General features: G+C 36.9%; 1 protein-coding gene across 1 annotated transcript; it reads left to right on the forward strand.

The window, feature by feature from the left end:
* Nucleotides 1–314: 314 nt before the first annotated feature.
* LOC107723339 (neuropeptide FF receptor 2) lies at nt 315–20,375 on the forward strand. The gene is made up of 5 exons (XM_016531907.1): nt 315–399; nt 6,320–6,678; nt 17,019–17,118; nt 17,712–18,624; nt 20,306–20,375. Exons 2-5 carry the CDS (start codon nt 6,324–6,326, stop codon nt 20,321–20,323), a joined length of 1,386 nt encoding a protein of 461 aa, XP_016387393.1. The 5' UTR covers nt 315–399; nt 6,320–6,323; the 3' UTR covers nt 20,324–20,375.
* Nucleotides 20,376–24,688: the final 4,313 nt, after the last annotated feature.

Below are 24,688 nucleotides of genomic sequence, written 5' to 3' on the forward strand. Positions count from 1 at the left end.
ATTAAAATTACCTTGCAATGAGGAAGCGGCTCAACAAGAACATCACAAAAGTCATGTGTTATAATGGTATGTCATAGTATTTTATAAGCTTTTTTGGCGTATTTATTCACTTCGGGGAAATTGCAGCTCGTGTGTAGTTTGTTTCTCCTCCTCTTTTCCTCTCGGAAGCAGCAGCAGCAGCAGGGCGGGAATTTCTCCATCAGGTCTTATAGCAGGAGCGCAGCGCGTACAGAAGCAGCAGTTTACTAACCAGCGCGCAGCGGGTGAACAGAACAAGGTTACTCCGAACAGAAGTTCACTGCACATCTGTTTTCGGATCTTTTCTCACTTTGCGCTAATTTTACCTCAAAGAAAACCAAGAGTTTCTTCTGAATCAAGAGTGGAAACATCTCATAGAAGGTGAGACTTTTTTTTTTTTTTTTGCATTGTTTGTGTATGGGTAGGAAAATGTTGTTTTCAAAGGTCACGTGACGTGATTGAAATCGCAGGGCTCTATTTCAGATTAATTTGCATTCATTTATGTACTTTAGGCGATGTATTTTTTAAATATGAAATAGCCTATTATTGACAGTCATACTGACTGAAATGTATATCAATACAAATAAAGAACAAAATATCAATAACTATTTTTATTTGTTTGTTTTTATAGGTTAGCTTATATATTTTATTTTTTAAATGCTTTACTCAGTTAGCTTTGCATGGACACCTAGCACTTTTATAAATATATAGCCTACATTATTATTTATTATTGTAATGGATCATATATTTATTGTAGCCTAAGTTTATGCATACTTACAGTTACTGCTTCTGGCGCTTCATCATGCTGTCCGTCCGTCGAAATTAGTCACGTCCGTTTTTATCGCTTTAAAGTCCGCTGTTGATTAAATTAGTGAAGTAAACCAACATTTTTTTGGAATTTAAGTTCCTACCTTCATTTGCACTGTAAATGTTGTAGCATCGCGTTGTTTACCTTCAGTGGCATGGGTCATTGTTCTTCATGCCAGCAGAGGACAGCACATGTCAGTGTGATGTGTCGAACGAGGAAGATGTAGGAACATAAATACAATATTATTACAAAACCGAATAGATCACTCAATAACTTGAATTATTATAAAGGATATCTGGAATCTGGGAAGACTTAGCTTTTTCTGGAGTGGGCTGACTGTGAGGAAAATTACACACAATTAGAGGTATGATGTAGCACTTTTAACCAGCTCTTTGAGTGTATCATTTGCTGAATTTGCCTTCATCTATCCGTCGCCGCCCTCACCTTTTAGGCTATGGTATAAGTTAATAAAAGAGTTTCATAACTAGTGAATTGTGGAGGCAGTAGTTTCAACTGAAGTGAATTGTGGAGGCAGTAGTTTCAATTGATGATCATAATGTTAAAATTGGAATCCGCCCCCCCTTCTTCAGTTGACTTGAATAAATGAATGGCATCTGCAGGACACATAAAACTTGTTACTCATTTATTCCATGTTTTCTAGAAGTGACTGCCTTGAATTTCTACACTGAGCCAATTCCGGGAGCATGTTGATAATGTGCTTTATGAATGAAACCAAAGCCAACAATGTCATGCCATTTGGATGTTCTGAAATAAGCATATGAAAAGCTCCTGTCAACCTTTATCCTATTTATAACATGACAGAAAATAGGGTTATTGTGATTGGAGAGGAAATGTTTGGGGGGAAAAACAGGAAAAAAATTTACCTTTGACCACATGGAGGTTTTAGAGCATATGATGGTTTTGAATACAAATTAAACCCATAAAATGCAACACAAAGTCTTTATTTAGATGTTTTCTGTAAGATAAATTGCAAAATTGAAATTCTGGATGTGTTTTTATTGGTAATGCAGAGTTTTATAACAAAGATAAGTGGGGGTTCAATCATTTGATCAAACAGTGCATGGGCAGTTCAAATATTTGGGGTGAAATTGCTGCTGTTTTTGGATGGGAAGCTCTGAGAAAGCGGGTAAGATTTTTAATGTTCACACTCCAGAAGAGGCACAGTGTGTACCGCTGGATGCGTCATCATTTAAGCAACACAGTTCATTCGAGTCCACAAAACAGTTTGATCTGCCCTTAGCAAAGACCTTGCAAAAGGTATGACTTAAATGCTGATTTATATGGCATGAATAATAGACGACTGCTTTGAAACAATCTGTATTGTATAAAGCGCTATGTAAATAAATGTGACCTGAACTGACAGAAAATATTTATTATAATTTACAAATAATATTTTGTTTAGCTAGCTAGCTGTTATGGAGCCCCTCCCACAAGATATGGCTGATTAAAATATGTTCAGTCTCTGAATATGTTTTTTTTTTTCTCATATAAGTGGTAGATAGAGGATTGAATTCTGATTCTGAAATAAAGTAGGAAAGAGGCTGGTTGAAAATAATTGCCCAACACGTATGTATGAAAACACGAAAGCATATTTTTCTCTAAAGTTGAAGGGGAATGTGCACACACACACATACAAAAAAAGTATATTTATTCTAAGCGTTTCGCATAAGATTACTTTTTTTTCATTGAGTTTCCTCTGCTACTAGTCAGTAGGATAATATGATGTCAGCGTAGCATTTCCTACTATTACAGAACATTTCATGCTTAAGCCAACATTAATGTTTTCTTATTCTCATGTATTAACAACATGGTTTTTTTCTATAGTATACATTTTATTCTATAGTAGCATAAGAAATCTATGTTAGTTCAAAAGATTTATGTGCAGCCATATGAAATATACTTATAAAGTTCAGCTATACTGTGGGACTTCAGATTTAATCAGAAATCTTATCAATATTAAACACTAACACATATCTGACTTTGAAATCAGTTCTTCTTTTTCAGACTCGCTGAAATGATCAGGCTGTTCTGGAAAGGCGTTTATATTTTAGGCAGCAGGGACAGATGTACTATACGTTACTAAAAAATGAAGCACAGTTTATCTCTGTTTAATACAGTTCACTTTATCTCAGCACTGTTCAGCAGAGTTATTGAATGCAGAAGAATTTCATTTAGCAGATGGCTTTTTACATTGACTTCTACATCTTGTTGTCCACAATTCATCATAGATGATATAGGCTCTCTCCATTGACATTTGCCTCAAACTCTGTACAGAGACATTGAGGTGCTCATGCTCACAGACAAAAATACCAAGCTTTGTGCAGTTTCTTTGCAAATTGACAAAAGAATGTTGATCTTGTCAGTTCTCGTCTCTGGTCCATCTCTCCGATGTGTGCAAGTCTTCATGCTTAATGGATGAGTGTCACTGAGCTATTAAGTGGATGTGAACTCTTGACTGGAAGCCAAAAGCATGAGGGACTTCACTGCAGCACACATAAACTATGTCGGCACACTTTTAGTATTGCTTCGTAATCCTGAGAAAGATTAAATTGGTTTCATAATATATCAATGCAAATCATTGTCTTTGTTCCTGGTTTTGCTTTTCAAAAACAAAACTGCATTTTCACTGTAAATGAACCTCATAGAAGAAAAAAATTATGTAAGGGGACGGAATACAATTAAGTCAGACAATAAAGCAGTGGAGCACAAAGCAGGTGGGTTAGGTGTGAGTAATGCTGCCTAATTCAAATACTGCATTTAGATACTTTATGATTATGACTAAGACTGCTGCCATTGAAGTGCATTAGCACCTCAGTGTTTTCTGGTTTATATATATGCCTTTTTCAAAAGAGAAATAAGGAATGTACACTGTAAAAATATCTTGTTAAATATATGGGAAAAATATGTCAGCTGTGATTGCCAGAAATTAACTGTATAAAATATGTTGACAGTGATTCAGGATGGCATATTGTTGGTGCCAAAGGGACTTATAGTAATTACTTTATTATTATTATTGTATTACAATAAAAGTTTTAACATTTTCAGGATGTCTTTTTACCTGCAAAATACAAAGTTATGAGTTTTGATATTTATGATTTTCAGGTACTGTACGTGTTTGCAGAGCATGAAGGCAAGACAGTGACAATATACTGTAATATTTATACAACACTTTCAATACTTTTTTTTTTTTTTTTGCATTTGCCGTTCAGTCATTCAACCCAAAGACAATTCTTTTGAATCAGAAAACAAGACCGTTCAAATGGGGGTGGACAATATTGAGTGTCAAACCAGTCATAATTTACATCTCATCTACTCACTATCAGCTGTGATTTGATGCTTGGGGAGGTCATGTCCTTCAGAATTCACAGTAACATAGATCACATCAATTGTATAAGGCAGCAGTAATCTGAAAGTGAAAAATGACTTTGAATACAAATTAAGTTCTGTCAAAACAGACTATAAATAACTGATGCATGGTCATTTATATGTACATATGAAATGTTGATCAAGAGTTATGAAGGACAGACTTCAAGGCTATTGCAGCTTAATTGTTTTCTGAGCATTTTAAACCTGTCATGTAGGCTACTGATTATTTTTAATAACTCTTTTTAAAATAATTACAAAAAATAAAGAATTTTAGCGGCTGCTTGAAATTTGTCCTCAATTTGAGTCAACGTGATTCAAAAATCAGCTATAGAACAACTTAATTCTTATGAATAAATGCAGCCTGTTTCTACCCGCTCAGTATTTTTATTAAAAACGACTGCATGCACTTCAATAACAAACTAAGGAAGGTTTGTCACAAATGTATTTGCCAGCTTTTTTTTTCATTGGCAGCATTGTGTTCAAGTGCAATTATTTTTTTAAGCTTTAAGTGTTTGTAGACCGTCATATTGTCTTTAATTTTCTAATGTATCTGAAGCATTAATTTTCAAATTTATACTTGCTGAAATAGCTGGTTTGTGCCACTAATATGGTCGCATGTGTCTTTTATAGAAAAACCACTGTTCTCTCTCATCTCAAAGAATAGTCAAGGTGAAGGTGAAAATGACAGTAAATTCATGTGAATTGAACCTTGAATTATACACGCCATCTGCCATTTAGAAACACTTCATCAGACTGCTGTGAAATATGATTAGAGATCTCTGTCAACATGATTCAATAAGACATTTCATTTCTGACATTAAAACTAAATAATTCAATAAAAACATCTGTAATGTGCTGTCACATCCTAACTCTATTAAACTTGAGCTTTTACACCTCATTGCTCCCATCTCTTCAAGTCTTTTACTATACAGATCCCTCAACAAAAATTCACATTCAAAGTATTTTTATTTCATAAAATACTCTAGTTTGCAAAGCATAAAAAAACAAAGCAGCAATTGCACTGCTTTTTAAACTATTTATTAGGAGGACTGGAAAAATGGCCCAATAATCCATGTGCCTTATCTCCTTCATGCATTTTGTCATATCCTGTATGTCACACTTGTTTATCTGCATATGTGACCTCGCCTTAAGCTTTCAAGTCAGAGGAAGGGAGCTTGCAGATTAAAGATTGCAACCAAGCACAGATTCTCCTCCAGTACTCTTAAGTGACATCATACATAATGTAATTTCTTTTACAAGATGTGACTACAATTTAAATGATTCATAACCTCCCCATTTTAGCCATGCAAAGCACAGACAACTGCACACAACTAGTTGGTTAGATTATGGAATAGGATTTATAACATTTAAAGCACACAACATGTTAATGTGCGGTAATATGCCTGAGAGAGGATTTGTGCACACCTTTTACAGTAGTTCATTAAAATAATGACATTTGATTGTACCGTGTGGGAATATGACAAAGGGTATTGAAGTGGTGGAAGTATTCTTTTCAATGTAATGTGAAAGAGGGTTCCAGCATCATATACTGGATAGTTAGTTACTTGAATATTTTTAAAAGGTATAGCATAGAGATGAGATTGTCTTTTCTAGACCAGTGGTTCTCAAACTGGGGTACGCGGTGAGATGAAGGTGGGGGTTACGCGAACAAAAATCTGAGTTTTGGCATTCATTTAATACCCCAACAGGCCCAACTTAAAGCAACATTAAAACCGAACATATTTCTGACAAGCAAAATGCCGCTTCTAATGTAAAAACAGGAAAATGGGGTTGCCGTAAACGGTCAAATACATATATATTTTTTTGCGGTCAAAACTGACTGCATCCACACAAGCAGCGTGCATGTGATAGGATGGCCGCTGAATATGCTGCTTTAGCAAATCGCGCTGCTGTTCAATGTATCTTTAAAGTAGATCTTCACTTAATAGCATGAAGAGCAAATATTGACACGCACTGTACATTGAGATCGATTTAAACTCTCTTCGATACAGACCTAATCACTGCTATATCTTTTATATAGGCTATACCATATGAAATGTAGATGAAAGACAGGTCAGATATTCTTTATTTTCTCTCTCTCCTCAGAAAGATGGCGCTGAAACTATTGGACCCAAACTCCACTGTATCATCTCCGTTCTTCTCCCCTGTGGAGAACGGCCACAACGTTTCAGTGAACCATACCTCCTCTCGTCCATATCCTTATCCAGACGTCACCTACGTGGACTTCTATCTGCATGAGCCCTTGGTGTCCGCTATCTTCATTGTATCCTACCTCCTCATCTTTATTGTGTGCATGGTGGGAAATGGAGTGGTGTGCTTCATTGTACTAAGGAGCAAGAACATGCGTACGGTCACCAATCTCTTCATTCTCAACCTGGCCATCAGTGACCTGTTGGTTGGCATCTTCTGCATGCCTACAACATTGGTGGACAACATCATCACAGGTAAAGGCATTCTTGTTATTGTGATTAAATGTTTCCTGTGCTTTTCAGACAAACCTAAACTATATTAGGTCAAACATAAAAAAATAATTGTTGTTAAATATATGTAATTTATAATTACAAGAATTATTATTTTGCATGTATTTTACTATTTATGTACAGTATAATTTTCTTCCTTCTGTGCTACTATGACCACCTACTAGGTGGTTACTTACCTAAAATTCCAATACAATTGCTTTGAAATTGTACTATTATAGATCGTATTTAAATGTGTATTATATACTTCTATATATAGATACTGTAAGTATTCATTAACTGAAACATTTATGGCTCATTTGTTTCGAATCAGTGGTTTGGAGCTTGTTTCAAACATTCCACTCATTTTCTCCTCTGCATTTTCACTGTTTTGACCAGCAGGTTCCGTCAGCCTGTGGTGTTTCAAGTGCTTTAAAACAGTGAATCATTCTGCAAAGCAAATGGTTCAATTCATTCAGAGTTTCAAAAAGCTTTGTTTCTCCCATCACTATTCACAAAGTTACACTGGGATATTATACTACACTCTTAACAAGCAGCCATCCACAATCCCCAGTCTACAGCACAGCATCAAACATCGAACTGTTGACGTCTGCATAACAAGTCCTATTTCATTCTCTACCCAAGCTAATCTCACACACTCGCCTCTAAACAAACAATCATGCCAACATTTGTGTTTGCTTAATATCCCATTATCGTCATCTTCATCCATCGCTGGTCTAATAAAAAATACCAAATGGCAGGCTATGACTTTGATGGCCACACTGCAATTTCTCAATACAGATATCAACAAAGACAAACCAAGCCAAAGTCAAACTGCATCATCCCCAGGGTTGCCACTAGCCCAAAGGCCAATAAAAAAGCTCAAAACTAGCCCAATAACCTTAGTCCAAATATTACAACGCCCATACCTAAAATGAAAAATCACTTTAGTAAGCCATTTTTTTTTTTTTGAAAGGTTCCATACAAGTGCCACTCCCGCACAGTTTTATCATGGGTAAAATTAAAATATTTCAATACAATCATTTCAGTCAAATATAATTTATGCAATATATGAAACATTTGGCTCACAGGGGAAAAAATCAACCTGCGGCAACAGTTTAAAAGTAACCCAATTCCACAGGAAAAGCATGGACTTAGCAACCACGTTCTGACATAAACCATAGGGAATATAGCTCAAATTGGAGAAGAGAGCTTTCATTCTGAGTATTTTCATTCAGACACTGGATGCAACGAATGCCTCGTTTATAATGGGTTTTCATGTTTTTGAATCATCGCTCCGGCCTGACAGGGCATCATTCTCTCCGTCAAGCGATCTGTGCTGTTTTTCAGTTCCTCTGATGGATGTGCAACGCACCTGTATTTAATGTACCGTAAACTCTAGTGCATGATCAAAAAAGGCTGTGAAAATAAACCTGCATTGTTAATCCTATTGATCTTTTATTTTAAAAATATACAAAAATTGAACCTTTCATGAAAGAATAAGAATTTAAAATGGGGGGGAATCTCATTATGAAATAAATGCTTTTCTCTAATACATGTTGGCCACAATTAATGGTACACACAAAATAATGTTCTTTTTAGCAGCATCATATGACCCCTTTAAATGCACTAAACTTTTATAAGAGGGTGAGAGCAAAACAACACATTCCCATGATGCTTTGCAACAGCCCATCAGATTTATTTCCTAAGGCAACTTATGTCAAGCCTATTTGTAAAGTGCATGATTCCAAACTAGCTTAGGTGCGAAATTATGCCAAACACACACTAGTTTCCATCAGCAAAATATGTGTTGATGTGTGCAGTGTAGTACAGAGTCCTGCATGGGTCCTGTTTAGTAAACCCACCCCACACACGCAGTACTTATCAGAACACCCAAGCCGTTATCCGACAGCAGCACTAATTTAATTCTGTTCCCAAGCCGACCGGTTTGACATGAACACTGTGACCTGAACAGCACCCACATTAAATCTACTACATCCCTTGATCAAGTAGACAAACATTTTTGAGTTTCTCTTGTAACACAAGCAATCAAACCAATATTTGGCATTAGGAGTAGATGCATTTAAGAACAATAGACACGTAGCCCAACATGGTAATAATTAACAGAAACAAAGTGAATGTGCATTCATTGTGTAAGCAATACAAAACTTTTGCCTAAATCACATGAAAAATCCACCCATACAGGCTATTTTTGAACAAATGTGCATAAATCATACCACAGGCTATATAGACGCCTTGAAGCCATGAGCCTTTTCAACAGATTTACTCTGCATTTAAATGCCGTTGCCTTGTATCTGCGGTGCATACAGTCAGTGGCCACTGGCCCTCTTAGCAGCATGAAAACTAAAACATTTATACAAATTGTGAATAGATTATATACAGAAAGCGAGCAAAGAGTGCTTCCTTTTTATAATCAAGCTGTCAATCATTTCCGTTGCAGTGTGATTGGCTACAATGCTCAATAAAACAGAGCATAAAAACAAATAAACACAGGACTGTTTGAATGCAGCTGCCTATCAGCGGGTACCGAATTGAGTCGAAATACAGTAGTCTTGGCTACTGGACCCACAGTCCGCACGTGCCTGTTGATTCCCGATATTATTCCATCCTTTACATCAAATATTAGCAGTTGACCCGTCTGGTATACCTGACCGCATCCTCTGCAGTCGTGACATAAAAAGTATTAACTTTCCATTGAAGGGGAACAAATATGGTAACACCAGGCAGTCTAAAATTGCTACATTTGAGAAATTGTTTATATGAGTAAGGTAGTCTTGTCTTGTTTAGTATGTTTTTGTGGATAGGTGCTTACGAAAGGCACTTGATGCACATTTAATTTATCAGTATTTCAAGAGGATGAATGTTCAGGCATTACAGAACTAATCATAGAAGAAAGTGTAGGCAATTTGTAGGCAATCAAGTGAATGTCACTGAACAAGCTCATCCTGAACACCTTGAAATTGGCCCATTCCTCTACATCACAGTGATGGCTGTTAAACTGAGCAGAATTTTTCGCCCCTGAAAGGAATACCTTTTGTGCAGTGGCTTCTTGAGAGAGTAATGGCATTTTTCATTGGCTGCATCCTCCTGTCTTTCATCTGGTTACCATGCAATCATTACAAACTTTAAAGCCTACTGAGTGTGCTTATTCATCAGAGAATCTACAATCACAATCACTATAGACCTCACAGAGCTGTCATGAATCACAGTTCTTCTAACTAATCCTGGCCAGCGGGATGTGTTCCCCTGGATCTTAACAAGCTTCCAATCAGTAAACGGGAAGAACCATCTCATTGTGATAAGCAAGTGAATGCAAAAATGAACAGAAGAAATTATGCTGTATACTGCAAAGACAGTACCATAAAAGACTTTGCAAAGCAGTTTGATGTTGTTAATTTTAAAAGAATGAAAAAAACACCTAAGTGATGTTGAGCCTTTGATGTTTTCTGCACAGTAGAAAGAATGCTGATTTAAAGTTCATCAACACTAATAATTTAATAACATTTAATAAATCAAACTTTAGCAGATTTTTTATACTGTACATTTTTTGTGATGCCCAAATTCACTTGTAGCAATTAAAACTTTTGATTTTTTTGGTACACATTTCTGAAACTGATCACAAACATATCTGTGACAAAAGGATTGGTGAGAAGATTATAACAGAAACATCATGCAACACACTCCTTCCCAGCATTTGATACAGAGAATGAACTACATCCTGTCAGACCCCATTGGATGATTCAACAGTTATGTGACTGCATTGAATATAAGTGTAGACTCAAAGCATTTTCTCCTGCTTATGGCTGAAAAAAAAGTGCATGACATTTACATTTATGGCATTTAGCAGATGCTCTTTTTACAGAGCGATGTGCAAAAAGGCTTTAGCATCACGAGTCTGTTGTGATTAGCAGATTGCAAAGAAGTGCTAAATACAGTACAGATTTTTCCACAGAGAGTGAAACAGAGAGAATTAATTCATAATCTGAGCATTATCAGTGTATGAATGATGAGCCATGAGAACTGAAAAAATGTGCAACATTGATAAGACAGCAGATATAAATGTATGTATCAAAACCTAAACACTGTGGAAAAAAGAAACATGCAATATGAACTGCATAGAACCAGAAATGTAATGCATTCACCAAGTGAAAAATGTAGACCACAAGGTTTCAAATGCTATGAGTTCAAACTATGAGTTCAAAGCACAAATTATTCAGAGCTGCACGTCCTCCAGACTTTTTAGCTGTGCTCTGAGATAGCATGATTTGTCTCTATAAGATCTCCTACGACATGGTAGACCCCTTGAAATGTCAGAATTACAAGCATCAGGCATAGAACAACACTCAAATATAATGAAAGGCGTAGATACGAATGACCACAAACAATTAAAATGGGGTGCACAGATTTTCATATAATGACTGATGACAGATAAAAGGCTATTTTGTCTAAATAATAATAAAAAAAACACCAACAACTAAAAAGGCATTTGTTCTAAATGCTACAAGTGAATTTATCCTTCACATTATAATATGAAATGTTGATTTTTTTTTTTTTTGAGATACTGCAAACAGACACTGAAATGAACAACACATGCATACTAATAATCACTCATTTGGGAGCTCTTGTGAGCGTCCTTAGTGACAGCACCTATAAATACCAGCATCAGCCACCAGATCTACGGCCAACTAGCATCCAAATATTCTCTTACGGTTCCAAGCACACGCTTCCTATCCTGGGTACATTTATCTGTCACAGAGCAACACAACCCGAGGAACTTTCTATGTGATACCTGATGACGGCTGCTCTTTGCTGAGCTACCAAACAGCTGAGGAGCCGAATCTCATTAAAACACGGAACTCCCTCAGCTCTGTCCCCACCAACAGGACTGCAGCAGTTGAGCTGCCTAAAGAAGCTTTAGGTCAAGATGACATACATCTTGATGTACAACCAACGTTTCACCCTCACCAGAGGTGCTTTTCCACCTAAGGCCTCGCATGTAACACCTCTATGTAACTGGCTCCACACCTCAAACTTTCAAAGCCGAGGCAAAGCAAGAATAAGTGTTGACATATGGCAGGAAGATTTTCCTGTTTTGTGTGAACGTCACCTGACAACAACAGATGAGTTGAATGTGCTCTCAGCTGTGTACTATGCTGCATTCCAGCAGCACATAAAACATCAACAAGGGTCAGAGCCTCAGTGCCTCAACTTTGGTATTTGATCTGCTGGAAAATGCGATGCACCAAACACTCCAAGGCATTCCAAGAACCTCCGTGACAATACCATTGTGTGCGGTTCAACATGAGCAGACCATGACAGCAGCCTTATGGCACTATTCAGAGAAATAAAGAAAAAAGCCTGACCCTTATTTGCAGTAAATGTAAGTTTAATAAGTCCACGTTTGAGATCTTTGGATTTGTGTCCTCAGAAAATAGCATACAGTATCTGCTGACTTCAGGAAGGTGACTAGAGTGCAACACATCATTGCTCTAACCATTGCCAGTAAAATGCTAGTCTTACAGACATAACGAACGCTGTTTTGAACACTAACTGTTCTTGATATGATTTGATGGTTTTAGCATTTAATGATATAAATCCATGTAAATTTCAGTCTTACTGTATATGACTGTCCGGCCGATTGTGTGCTTGAGTACAGCAGTGGGTGCACATGCGATTAGGGAATAGGCATCTTGTGAGTTTTTAGAAAATAAAAGTAAAAAATACTGAGAACAGCCTTCTTGATCTTACAGTTCATAATGCAAAATAACAAAATCAGCTGTGTAAAACATTGTATGTTTTTTTTCACAGTTATTATTACTACAAAGGGTCCCACTTTAGTTTGAGGACCAATTCTCACTATTAACTAACTATTAACTACGACTTCTGCCGTAATAAACTCCTAATTTGCTGCTTATTGATAGTTAGTAAGGTAGTTGTTAAGTTTAGGTGTAGGGTAAGATCTAAAATATGGTCATGCAGAATACGATATTAATATTTGCTTTATAAATACCAATAAACAGCCAATATGCTAGTAATATGCATGCTATTAAGCAACTAGTTAAAAAGTGAGAATTGGTCCCTAAACTAAAGTGTTACCCTAGTTTTACCAGCTTTCTTTTGTTTTTCATCTTTAAAACTGTATATTGACATTCAGTAAGACTGTGCAACACTGTGCACATTGCAAATTAACATATTATAATTCAATTATGTAGATTAATTTGATCTAAAATTGCAATTTTTATTTAAATGGATTCTATATCAACAATGTGTTTATTAGATTTATTATACATTTAATATTCATAATAATATACATATTAATATACATAATAAATAGATTTATTATGCAATTCGTTTGCAGCCAATGCCAGCAGAGCTCTTATTGATGGTGGAAAATGATACTCACAGACAGAGCGTGAAGGTTGCTATTGTGTGGAGATGTGAAAACACTTTCACCTCTACATCTATGGCAATCCATTTATACTTGTAACAAGTCATTAACCCATCAAACTCAATTGTCAACAGAAACTCAATTGTCAAGATGGCGCCGACGCTGATGGCTGCCTCCGTGGCGTGCTCCGTCTGAACAATCAGTTGCAAACAGGTTTCAGGCCATCTGCTTGAACTGAGTGTTTTCGTTGTTAAATACAGAAAAGGGTCAGACAATCCAAGTGACATTGTCTATCACGCCAGCCTATTTCTACACCCTCAGTCTTCTGTGAATTGAACAACATACTAACAGCCTTGACTCTTGAATAAATCAGAGTCTAAACAGTCCAGTTTCTTCAAAAGTGTTTTCTCCAAGGTTTTGATTAAACACCATCCGGTGAGATCTCTCAGGTCTTCCAACCAGAGATTATTAGTTGTCCCAAAGCTTTGGAATAGTCTTCATGCTTTTACATTACATCTTAAGAACAAATCACTTCTCCTTTACTTACAATCAATAGTGCATTTGCTGAGTTATATTCCTGTTATGTAGTGTGTTTATATGTTATATGTTTATCTTCTTATCTTGCTCTAGTTTTATTTTATGTATGGCCTCATATTTGCCATCCTATTTTGCAATCATTGTTCTGAACCTGAGACCTGTTGTTGTTGTTGTGTGCTCTAAACTGACCTTCACCTTTTCGCTCATTCACATGAGCTCATATAGCTTGATGACTGACATTAAGTGCCATGAACAGATCTTCTGCAGGCTCATGAGTCACATCAGACTATTGAAAAGTCAAAGACCAAGACAGACGAAATATCTTGTTTTATTTTCTTAGCTTAATTATGAGTTGAGGCTGTCCTGGCCTTCGAGGTCACAAGTCATAGCAGATGAGGACACAAGGACAGACACACTTGTAAGTATACATTTGTAAGGTCCCCCATGCAATCTAGAAAACTGCAGCATACACTGTATCATGAAACAAATACAAAGATACAAAGTAAATGGATTTATGCTCTCAAAGGAATGGCCTTCACCCTCAGTTCAGCTCTACTACGTAAATTGAAAGCGAAAAACACAAAGATGTCTTCAAAAACCCCCTGTGGGTCTTCAAGTTTTTAATGTTGTTTACATGTCTGTCTGGTGTTTTTAATGTGACAAACCATGTGCAAATTCATTCATACAGAATTTTCTCTTTAAAACAGCGGTGTACACTCTTAAAAATAAAGGTGCTTCACGATGCCATAGAAGAACCTTTTTTTCTAAATGGTTCCATAAAGAACCTTTAACATCTGAAGTGGCAAAAGAAGGTTCTTCAGATTACATAAAGGTAAGAAAGAGATGGTTCTTTAAAGAACCTTTGACTGAATGGTTCTTTGTGGACCCAAAAATGGTTCTTCTGTGGCATCGCTTAAAGAACTTTTTGAAGCACCTTTATTTTTAAGAGTGTACCAAAATGAGTCTCAAAAATGCAGTTTGAAACAGCCCCTGTTTCCTACGTCACAAACAATCCTGTCAACATGCGGGGTGGGGGAAAAGATTTCTATTTACAATGTGTTTTTGAAAAAAGCATTTAAATATGTAATTTTGATGATCAAAGATTTATGAGATAAAATGATTTACTACAAGGGTTGGTGTGACGGCTCAGCTGCAAAATAAATTGCTGTGGTTGGTCAGCATGTATGTATGTATGCATGTTCAATAATATGGAAATAAAACAAACTAATAATAAATAAATAATTGGCACATCAAGTAATTTATTAAATATTAACTCTGGCAGAGTAGCCTACTTAGACGCTTTTTGACAGTAAACGGTTCAGTAAGTTTGCACTAGCTTGGATTTCACCACTGCAAGATGACAGGATTCTGGCTGCAGGCGAATAGATCTTCTGAAGTTCATGCAGACTTCAGACAAAGCACTTCACGGAGCTGAAACGGTACAAACAGCAGCTGTGCATCTTTCTAAGAGAACATTGTGCAATGCTACAAAGATCCCCTGCTGAGTTAGTGTTACACAACAAACATCTCAACCTTCCTCGCAGTAAAAGTATGATGTGTCTAATACAGACCTACAACAGACTTACAAAAAATGAAACTGTAGGCTGAATGCCACCAAAATTCATCTCAGACTCTCAGAAGTTGGCTGCAAAGTATTTTACAGACAGACAAAGTTTACCCATTACTCCTTATTCCCCCTCATCAAAATCCTTAACCACATGAACTTTGTAACAATCCTTTGTAACAATCCTTTGTAACAATCTGTTGCAGTACAACCAAGACAACTGATTCAGAAAAATAAACATCCTCCATTGTGTCTGACTACCAACAAAAGTATTTTTTTCACAAAGCCTTTTGTTCCCAATAGTACTTGTTGGATGTTTATTTATAAATGTTAACATTATGATAATCTCTTTTAGACCTTCAATGTGACATTAAACATTAGACTACGTAGATTACTGAATAATTGACGTTATATAATTTTTATTCGTTGTGGAGCAGAGCAACACAGTAAAGAGCATACAACTCAAATGCATTATAGAGTTGCATCTTTTATTACAACTGAACAACACACAAACAAGAGTGGTAATATTCACACCAACAGCACAATCGCAAAAAGTTCATATTTTTTTGATACTGTATTATCAGACTGTTTTTGCTCTGCCAACGTAATCCGTTCCAAATGAAGCCACAGCAGAATCAAGTGTTTCTGACTGAATCAAGGCTGCGTTCCAATCTACCCTAACTGGCCTGTAACATGAACATGCCAGCATGACATAATAATAGCTGTGGGATGTTTCCTTCAGTGACTGTGATCCTTATAAGAATCAGAAGTGACACATGTTCCTATGTCCGTTATGATTAAGATGGAGAAAACCTTCCTTCTAAGCTTTTGCTCTTAATCCTAGAACACCACAATGTTCATTCTATGTATTTATATATATATAGGAGTGGATGTACAGCCATGTTTAGTATATTTGCAGTTAGATTCATATATTTAAGCCAGGCTGGATCTGGATTGTTTTCAGTTCTCTGTATAAGTGAACCTTTAATACTGAATGACATTCTCTCTGTCTATATATTTGTTGGTTCCCCTCCTCTCATTAATTCTTTCGTTAGCTGTCTTACTGTCGCCTACTGTCTCACAATCTCTACCCAATTTTTTCTCTCTCCCACTTCCTCTGTTCTTCAGACTCATTTTCTCTTACACCATCTGTATTTTAAAAAACTCTCTTCGTCTGTCACATCATTATTCATACCCACACATCGACCAGCTGCTGCACAATATTTCCAAATTTAATCAGCTTCTTAAAAGGATCTTCTGGGTTTAATCTCGCAAGAGGTGAACAAAAACAATAGGTCCCCAAGTGACTGAGCTCTGTTCTTCTCATCAGTCTCCCTTATAATCCACTTAGCTAACACCACTCAACACACAAAAAGTGCCAGCTCCACTTCGTAAGCTGAAAGAGTCAAGGGAATGTGTTAAAGTGGTGTCAATAAGTGAAAAAGAGAGTAAGTGAGAGAGAAAACCAAATGGGAGAGAGAGAAAAGGAGAGATCAAAAAGTCCACATTGTAAAGTATGTATGTCAAGTTGCATTAACTGTAAATAAAACTGAGGAAGAAAGCAAGTAGGAAACAAAAATATACTACAGTATTGTATGTACGCAGTAACTGTCTTGCATAGAGAGTAAAATGATCAAATGAACAAGAAATGTATTTAAAGGTGGGCTAAATAATATTATTTAATTTCAATACAGATGCTTGTAAATTATGTCACAATTTGGGAATGATGGTCTAAATTATTATATGAAAAGTGAATGGTTCCTTAAGATATATATGTAATTTCTGCCCTGTTGTTCATACTTCACTTTTCTTCTGCAGGCTGGCCTTTTGGCAGTTTGGTGTGTAAGTTGAGCGGGATGGTGCAGGGAATATCTGTATCTGCCTCTGTCTTCACACTAGTGGCCATTGCTGTTGACAGGTGGGCTAAAAAAAAGTCAATATATTTGTAGTTAATAGTGTTATCGAAATATACATTTTTTTTTGTGTGTGTGTGTTTTATGTACACTATCGCTCAATTCTTTTAAAAGAAGCCTCTTGTGCTCACCAAAGCTGCATTTATTTGATCAAAATACCGCATAAACAGTACTGTAAAATGTTATTACAATTTAAACTAACAGTTCAAATGCCATTTATTCCTGTGATGGCAAAGCTGAATTACTCTAGTCTTCAGTCAGTGTCACATGATCCTTCAGAAACCATCAAAAATCTGATTTGCTACATTTGAAAACATTTGTGCAGAAAAATGACATTTATATTAGTAATAATTTCGTATCTTTTTTTTTACCCTAAACTTCCAAATGGTAGTGTACATTTAAAATTTAAATGTAATAAATGGATTATCTTCACGTTTATATGTATTGTACATTTTTCCTCAAAACGCTTTCTTGAAACACATATTTTCTGTTTCTGTCTCAATGTCCTCTGCTCTGTTTTCTGTCACCCGTCTCTTTTCCTATCTCATTTTAATGTCTTTCCTCACACTCTCTTCCTTGTTTTATATTAATGTGTCAGATTCCGCTGCATTGTCTATCCCTTCAAACAGAAGCTCACTATCTCCACCTCCACTCTCATCATCGTCATCATCTGGGTTCTGGCCATCTCCATCATGTGTCCGTCTGGTGTCATGCTACAGGTCACCAAAGAGCACAGAGTCTCCATCTTGCTAAGCGACGGCAACACCACACAACCCTTCTACTGGTGCCGTGAAAACTGGCCAAACCAGGAGATGCGCAAGATTTACACCACAGTACTCTTTGCTAACATTTATTTGGCACCTCTGACCCTAATTGTCATCATGTACGCCCGGATTGGAATCACGCTCTTCAAAACATCCATGCCTGTCCCTGTGAGCCAAGTTGGGACCTCAGGCTCCGGTTCTAGCGTTGGGAAAAACAGCAGATATGAAAGTCGTCAGCTGGTGTCCCGGAAAAAGAAGCGGGTCATTAAAATGTTGCTAGTGGTGGCCCTGCTCTTCATCCTGTCATGGTTGCCATTGTGGGCACTCATGATGCTGAGTGACTACGCAAGCCTGAGTGAGCATCAGCATCGTATTATTAACATCTATTTTTATCCTCTGGCCCACTGGCTGGCGTTCTGTAACAGCAGCGTCAATCCCATAGTCTATGGGTTTTTCAATGAGAACTTTCGCAAAGGTTTCAAGGCAGCCTTTAAGCTTCAGCTCTGCTCAGCCCATTCGGGGAAGAGAAGGAGCTACTCTCACCGTCTGCAGGGGAACGCTGTATTACCTACCAACTTGCCCCTGACCAAGGAGTCTGCACTGGAGGCTGGAGGTCCGAGACCAGGACAGGTGCTCATCCAAGAGCTGGTGTCGGTGGGCAGTGGGAGGGGTCTAGGTGAAAGAAGCCAGTCATCAGGCAAGGAAAACGTGAAAGAACGGGATCTGATCATGGAAGATCTAGAGAAGGTTTGTGTGTGTACTGTACATGATATTGTTTTGGACCCCTTAAACTCTAGATATCATATACTTTTACATGTATGTAAGATTTTTTTTAATGTATTTATTTAATTGATTAGAAGTGACTGTAAATACATTTATAATGTTTCAAGTTCTCTATTTTAAATGATTGCTGTTTGTTTGAACTTTCTGTTCATCAAAGAATCCAGCGAAAAAAACAAACATGGTTTCCACAAAAATATTAACGGGATAGTTCACCCAAAAATGAAAATTCTGTCATTATTTACTCACCCTCATGTCGTTCTAAACCCGTAAGACCTCCGTTCATCTTCGGAACACAAATTAAGATATTTTTGATGCATTCTGAGAGCTCTCTGACCCTTCCATAGACAGCAAGGGTCCTTACATGGTCAAGGTCCAGAAACGTAGTAAGGACATCGTTAAAATAATCCATGTGACATCAGGGGTTCAACTGTAATTTTACGAAGCTACGAGAATACTTTCTGAGCGCAAAAGAAAAAAAAACGACTTTATTCAACAATTCGTCTCCTCCGCATCACCCTAGTGCCATTTTGGAGAGTATCCACTGAACGTAAATTGCGTATGCTGTTTTGTGTCAGCTGTGCCACGCGGATACGCTGTTTACGTCGTTTACGCTTTGATTTGAACGAAAACAACGTATCCGCATGGCGCAGCTGACGAATAGACGAATTGTTGAATAAAGTCGTTTTTTTTTTTCTTTTGCACTCGTTTGGAACAACATTTTTGGGTGAACTATCCCTTTAAGCAGCATAACAGTTTTCATCCAAATCTGCATCATGGGAACGCATCAGCAATGGCTACTGGGAAACATAAAACATTTTGAAATATTAATACAATTTTACAACTTTTTAATAAAGCTTTTTTCATTTTTTGTATCATATAAATGCAGGTTTAGTGAGCAAAAGAGACTTCTTTCAAAAACATTTAAAAAATCATAAACCCTAAACCTTAGCTTATATAACATTTATACAGAATTTATATAATGGGATATAATGAGAAATACTGATCTCATAAAACGACCTTATTCAACAGGAATTGTGCATTGCAAATTCCAAAATCCACATAATTAAACTGGCAAATAAAAATATCCTTGAGCAGTTTACCATTACAACAGATGCTTTAGTAAATAAACTTTTTTTTTTTTATTGCCAGCCAAGGCAATTTTACAGATGTTCTTCACTAAATTGTCAATTTTCACCCTCCATCTCCTTTTGGCATGAGCAGATTTTTCTAATAGTTTACGGTGGCCGAGAGAGCTCAACGCACTGCAACTTAAGAAAACACATGCAAATTGAAAAAACACCAGCAAATTAAGAAAACATCTTCATCAGTTTGACAACACATGCGCTGCAAATCCTCACAGCACATAGTTGAGCTCTCTCGGCCACCGTAAATAGTCCCTGTTTGGTCTATTTTTATTAAAGAAGGTTTCAGTGACACTGCATCTATCTCAATATTCAGAGAACATTCAGGGTATTATAAATGGTATAAATGTAACTATTGTTTGTCTTTCTTTCTTAGTCAATAAACAAAAATCAAAAAGATTTTTGTTTATTGACTGTGAAGGGTTTCATATGATCGAGCACCTGCCCAAAGTTTTTGGATGTGCGCACATTACACTCTCTTCGTTGTCTTTCTTTCTTCACAGGTAATGTACGATCTATAGATGCTTAATGACTTCATGGAACCCGGTCAAAGATACTGTGTGCTCAGATGATTTGATGCTCATGAAAGGCTGATTTTTCCATTCTCTTTGACTGTTTTACTGCTGGGAGGACAACATGAGTTCATCTTTCATCTCTTTCATCTTCTAGGCAAGGATGTGCTCTGCCTTTTCCTTCTTGAAATTTCCAATTTTATGACAATAATTGTGCCAGATAGGCAGACTGAGCTGGAGAGGTTAAAATTCAGACGGTTGTGTGTGACAAACACAAAGAAGGCCATTTTGTGGACTTAGTTTTGACCTAATAAGATGAGAAATGAAATGACATCTCACTGGCTGCCAAATTATGCCCTGTGTCATTTCGTTGATGTATTAGCTGATTGCATTCACCCTGTTTAACCTGAGGAAAGCACCCTGAGGTTTGTCGAAAATTGCAAGGCCACAAGGCAACAACATGGATATTTCCATGGAAATGGCCATGGGTTTAAGCCACATCTGACTGAACAGGGGAAATCTGAGAGTGCTTTCTATTGCATCTCCTCTCTATCTGGATGGTAAAATGACTGCATGTTGTTCAAATGGTCTGTTCACTTTCTCCTGTTGTACAATGACATTTTTCAATTCTTTCACTAACCAACACTGAATGAATGTCAGCAGCAAAACTTGCTGGTTTACAGGGTGAATGTAGGTCTTCATCTCTGCCTATTTAAATGAGGAGCATCATGACTATGAATCTATATTAGCATAAAATAGCTCACTGTAACAGGAGGGGCATTTTGCCAGAGATTTTCAGAAACACTCAACAGTTTGTGCCCTGACATGGGGGACAGTGCCTGAGGACCTTTTCAGACTCTTGAATTCATTGTAAATGAGCTGCTGAACAGAAGAGTTGTGCCTTAAAAAGAGGGCATTAGCGGTCAGAAACAATGAAAACTTGAACGTCTCCTATATGGAATGAGTCAAGAAACAAATCCACGAGGAAAATGGCAAATGTCCAGACTGTCTCTGGTTTTTACATCTGACATTTATGCATATCTCACAGTTTCTCTTTTGGCTCTACTATGAACGAGAATCCACGCTTTTGTATGTGTAGCAAAAGAAAAAGCTTACTTTAAAATGTTATTTTGTTGTCTGTGTTTCTAATGTAAACCTGGCAGGTGTTAAATTCTAAAGTGGTATACTTGAGGTACACAATGTTTTGCTGCTACAATGTCCTCTGTGAACTTTTTTTATTCATTTTCAGTTTGGTGATACATCCTTTTGGCAGCAATTCAAAATCTGACTGTGCTTTGCAATGATGTGTATAAAATGACTAATCAAGTGAGAATCTGTTCAGAAAACAGTCATTAATGCAGGTTGGGCTGGAAATTTGGTTTGACTAAAAAACGTTATGTATGTTGTGTTTCTCTGAGAGCAAAGGGCGCTCATAATGAAATACGGTAAATTACAGCTACACCAGCAACTGATATTACATCATCAAATGCTCAAATTATGTAAGGAATACTTGTTATAATTTCACCACTGCTTGCTGCATAATGTGTGAGAGACGGAGAGGAAATGGTAGAGAGAGAAACAGGACCTTGTTGAACTGTCTGACTGGTTGATGGTCAACGTGAACGACTTTAATTTTTGCGAAAGTGAAAGCAGTGTGGCATATCAGCCTACTTGTCATGCCAGTGTGTCGTGACAGTATAATCATGTCTTTAAAGTGACATTTCTGACCGTGTATTTGTTGGATGTTGGCACTTCTTATGTTATCATCAACAAGACAGATGCTATAGGATAACGTAGCCTACAAAGAACATTATTTTAACATACTGCACAGAACACAGCAGACTGGAAAATTATACGGAGAGAAAAACAAAATATCTTTTAGTCTCTCTATATGTCAAAATTGTTAAATGTCTCGAGCACTGGTGTAACTTCTGTTAGTGCAGTCACACAACATTCTACACTGATGTTAAGTCTTACTCTTATTTAGAACCTGGAACCAGTTGCATAAACTTGGTCACCATGTTATAACTGTGTCTTAAGAACTAGTCTGACCAATTACATGTGACAACTTGCCTGCTTACAAGACACATTTGACCCAGCTGTTCAGGTGGGCATGAAGACCACAAATGTATGTGTGTAGAACTTATCATTACCCAAAGGCACACTTGTAAAATGCCTTTAAGGAGCTTTATTTCCACAATTAAGTGATAAAAAGCAGTTGCAAACATTTTACAAAAAACATGATCATTTCTGAACCAATAAAATTGGTATAAAATTATTGGCAAAAATTTACGTTTCACTACCAAATTATATGTAGTATCTAATTAGTGTAACTGACATGTGGCATTAATTAGGTGTGAATTCCTGAACATAATGAATTATGTAATTCGCTTAGCCTCAAATACAGCTTTGATGTGGTACTCTCAGAAAAAAAGGTACACAACTTTCACTGCGGCAGCACCATATCAAAAGGTTTTAATGTGTACTATATGAACTATTTAGTGGTAAATAAGGTGCAAGCTTTTGTACCTTAGGGTACTGCCCCAGTGCCAGTGACAGCTTTGCAACTTTGGAGTGTATTTGAGATTTAGTGTGTGCTTTATTATTAGCATTATTCACACTTAGTCTTGCACACTTACTTCCTGTCGTGTGCACACTCTCAAGCAGCCAAGAACACAAGTGTAGGTATTAGAACAGGCCCAGTATCTTTACATACTTCAGTAACCATGGTAAAAGTCATAGGATACATTTTTTTTTGTTTGTTTTGTTTGTTTGTTTTTTACCTTTTTTCCCCTGCTGTCTTTTTACTGTTCGTCCTGTTCAACACTTCTTTACATTCCAAAAACTGCTACAATAAATTATAAAAAAATATACAGTATATACATTAATATATGAAGCTTTAAATTGTATTCTAAAACTTAACTAATAGTACCTTAACTTAGTTAATAGTTTAATGCATCCTTTCAGAATAAGTAAAGAGAATTTACATTTTGGATAGTTTTCCCGCAAATTAAAAATTCTTTCTTCATTTCATTAAAGATGCTTTGAAGAATGTTTTGAAGAACCAACCATTTTGGTTACCACTGACTTCCATAGATTGTATTTCCTTTGACATTTCTCAAAATATCTAATTTCTCAGAAGAACGACAGTCATACAGGTTTGGACTGACATAAGGCAGAGTAAATGATGAAATAAAAAAATGGGGGCATTATCCCTTTAAAGATGTTATGCATTTATGCATTTGTTAATTGCTGTTACATCACTGGTAATCAGTCTTAATGCTAGAGCTCTGAAACACCTATGTCAATAATATGCCTGCTATGTTAATCCTCTCTGTGTTCTCTTGGCAAGCCATGACGACATTTAATGTAATCTCAAGTATGTGCTGACAGTGTAAAATATACATGTTTGTGTGTGTTTGGGAAAAAGGGCTTGTGTGCACTGGCTGCACTCAGTGTCAATCTCCAGTTGCAGCACAGCATCTTTAAGAGCACAAATGTGCACAAGTATCTTGATAATGTTAACAGCCCATGGCCTCTGCCAGTTCTGTTTCTTTTTTTATCGAATTGTTCCTCTTTCAGCTCTTTGAAGCTTATTTTCACTCATCAAGTGGTAATGATAGCCTTGCGGTTAAAGTCAGCATGAAACAGAAGTTGCAATCAGAGGCGTCATGCCCTTTCAAAGTGAGGGGGCACGTGCCCCCTCAGATTTCTGAGCCAAGTGGATTTTGAATACAACTTCCAAAAGACAAAAAATAGCCGAATAATATTTTTTATATTTGATACAATCACACCGGTGTGATTAGATCGTTTAGTACGGCACATCACAAGCTGCTAAATTAAAATCTGCATTCGCTGACGCTGAGCCAGAGATAGGCGCGTTTTTACAGCGCTTTATTATAACCAATCACACACGATTCTGTTGAGCTTATGAATGCAATGGCCAATCAGAAGCGTTCAGATGAGTGTTCGCTGAAATGCGGTGTTTTGTTCACTCGCTCGCTGACTGAATACCTCTTTCTGGCGAATTCTCTCGTTAGAAACAACAAAGTGCAGATGTGCCTACGAATGTAACTAAGATATTCATTTCACAGTGTAAACAGCTTTTAATGGTAGTTTTTGTGAGTGCCTGAACTCTGGCTAGACTGAATGAAAGTGAAAGTGAAGAAAGTGAAGTGACGTGGCCAAGTATGGTGACCCCATACTCGGAATTTGTGCTCTGCATTTAACCCATCCAAGTGCACACACACAGTAGTAAACGCACACACACACACACACACACACACACGGAAAATGTTCTTTGATAATGTAAATGTTCTTTGCTCTCTGTAAAATGAAAGTGTTATAATTAGTAACTTACAATATTGTTATTAA

Source organism: Sinocyclocheilus rhinocerous, unplaced genomic scaffold (assembly GCF_001515625.1).
Source record: "Sinocyclocheilus rhinocerous isolate Xijiao unplaced genomic scaffold, SAMN03320098_v1.1 scaffold1476, whole genome shotgun sequence".
Classification (NCBI taxonomy): Eukaryota; Metazoa; Chordata; class Actinopteri; order Cypriniformes; family Cyprinidae; genus Sinocyclocheilus; species Sinocyclocheilus rhinocerous.

Bases quoted from the DNA above. Each gene is read 5' to 3' on its own strand.
- LOC107723339 (XM_016531907.1), top strand. From the start codon at position 6,324: ATGGCGCTGAAACTATTGGACCCAAACTCCACTGTATCATCTCCGTTC. The intron at 6,679-17,018 runs GTAAAGGCATTC...TTTCTTCTGCAG, and splicing joins GGTGGACAACATCATCACAG to GCTGGCCTTTTGGCAGTTTG. The intron at 17,119-17,711 runs GTGGGCTAAAAA...TTAATGTGTCAG, and splicing joins GTGGCCATTGCTGTTGACAG to ATTCCGCTGCATTGTCTATC.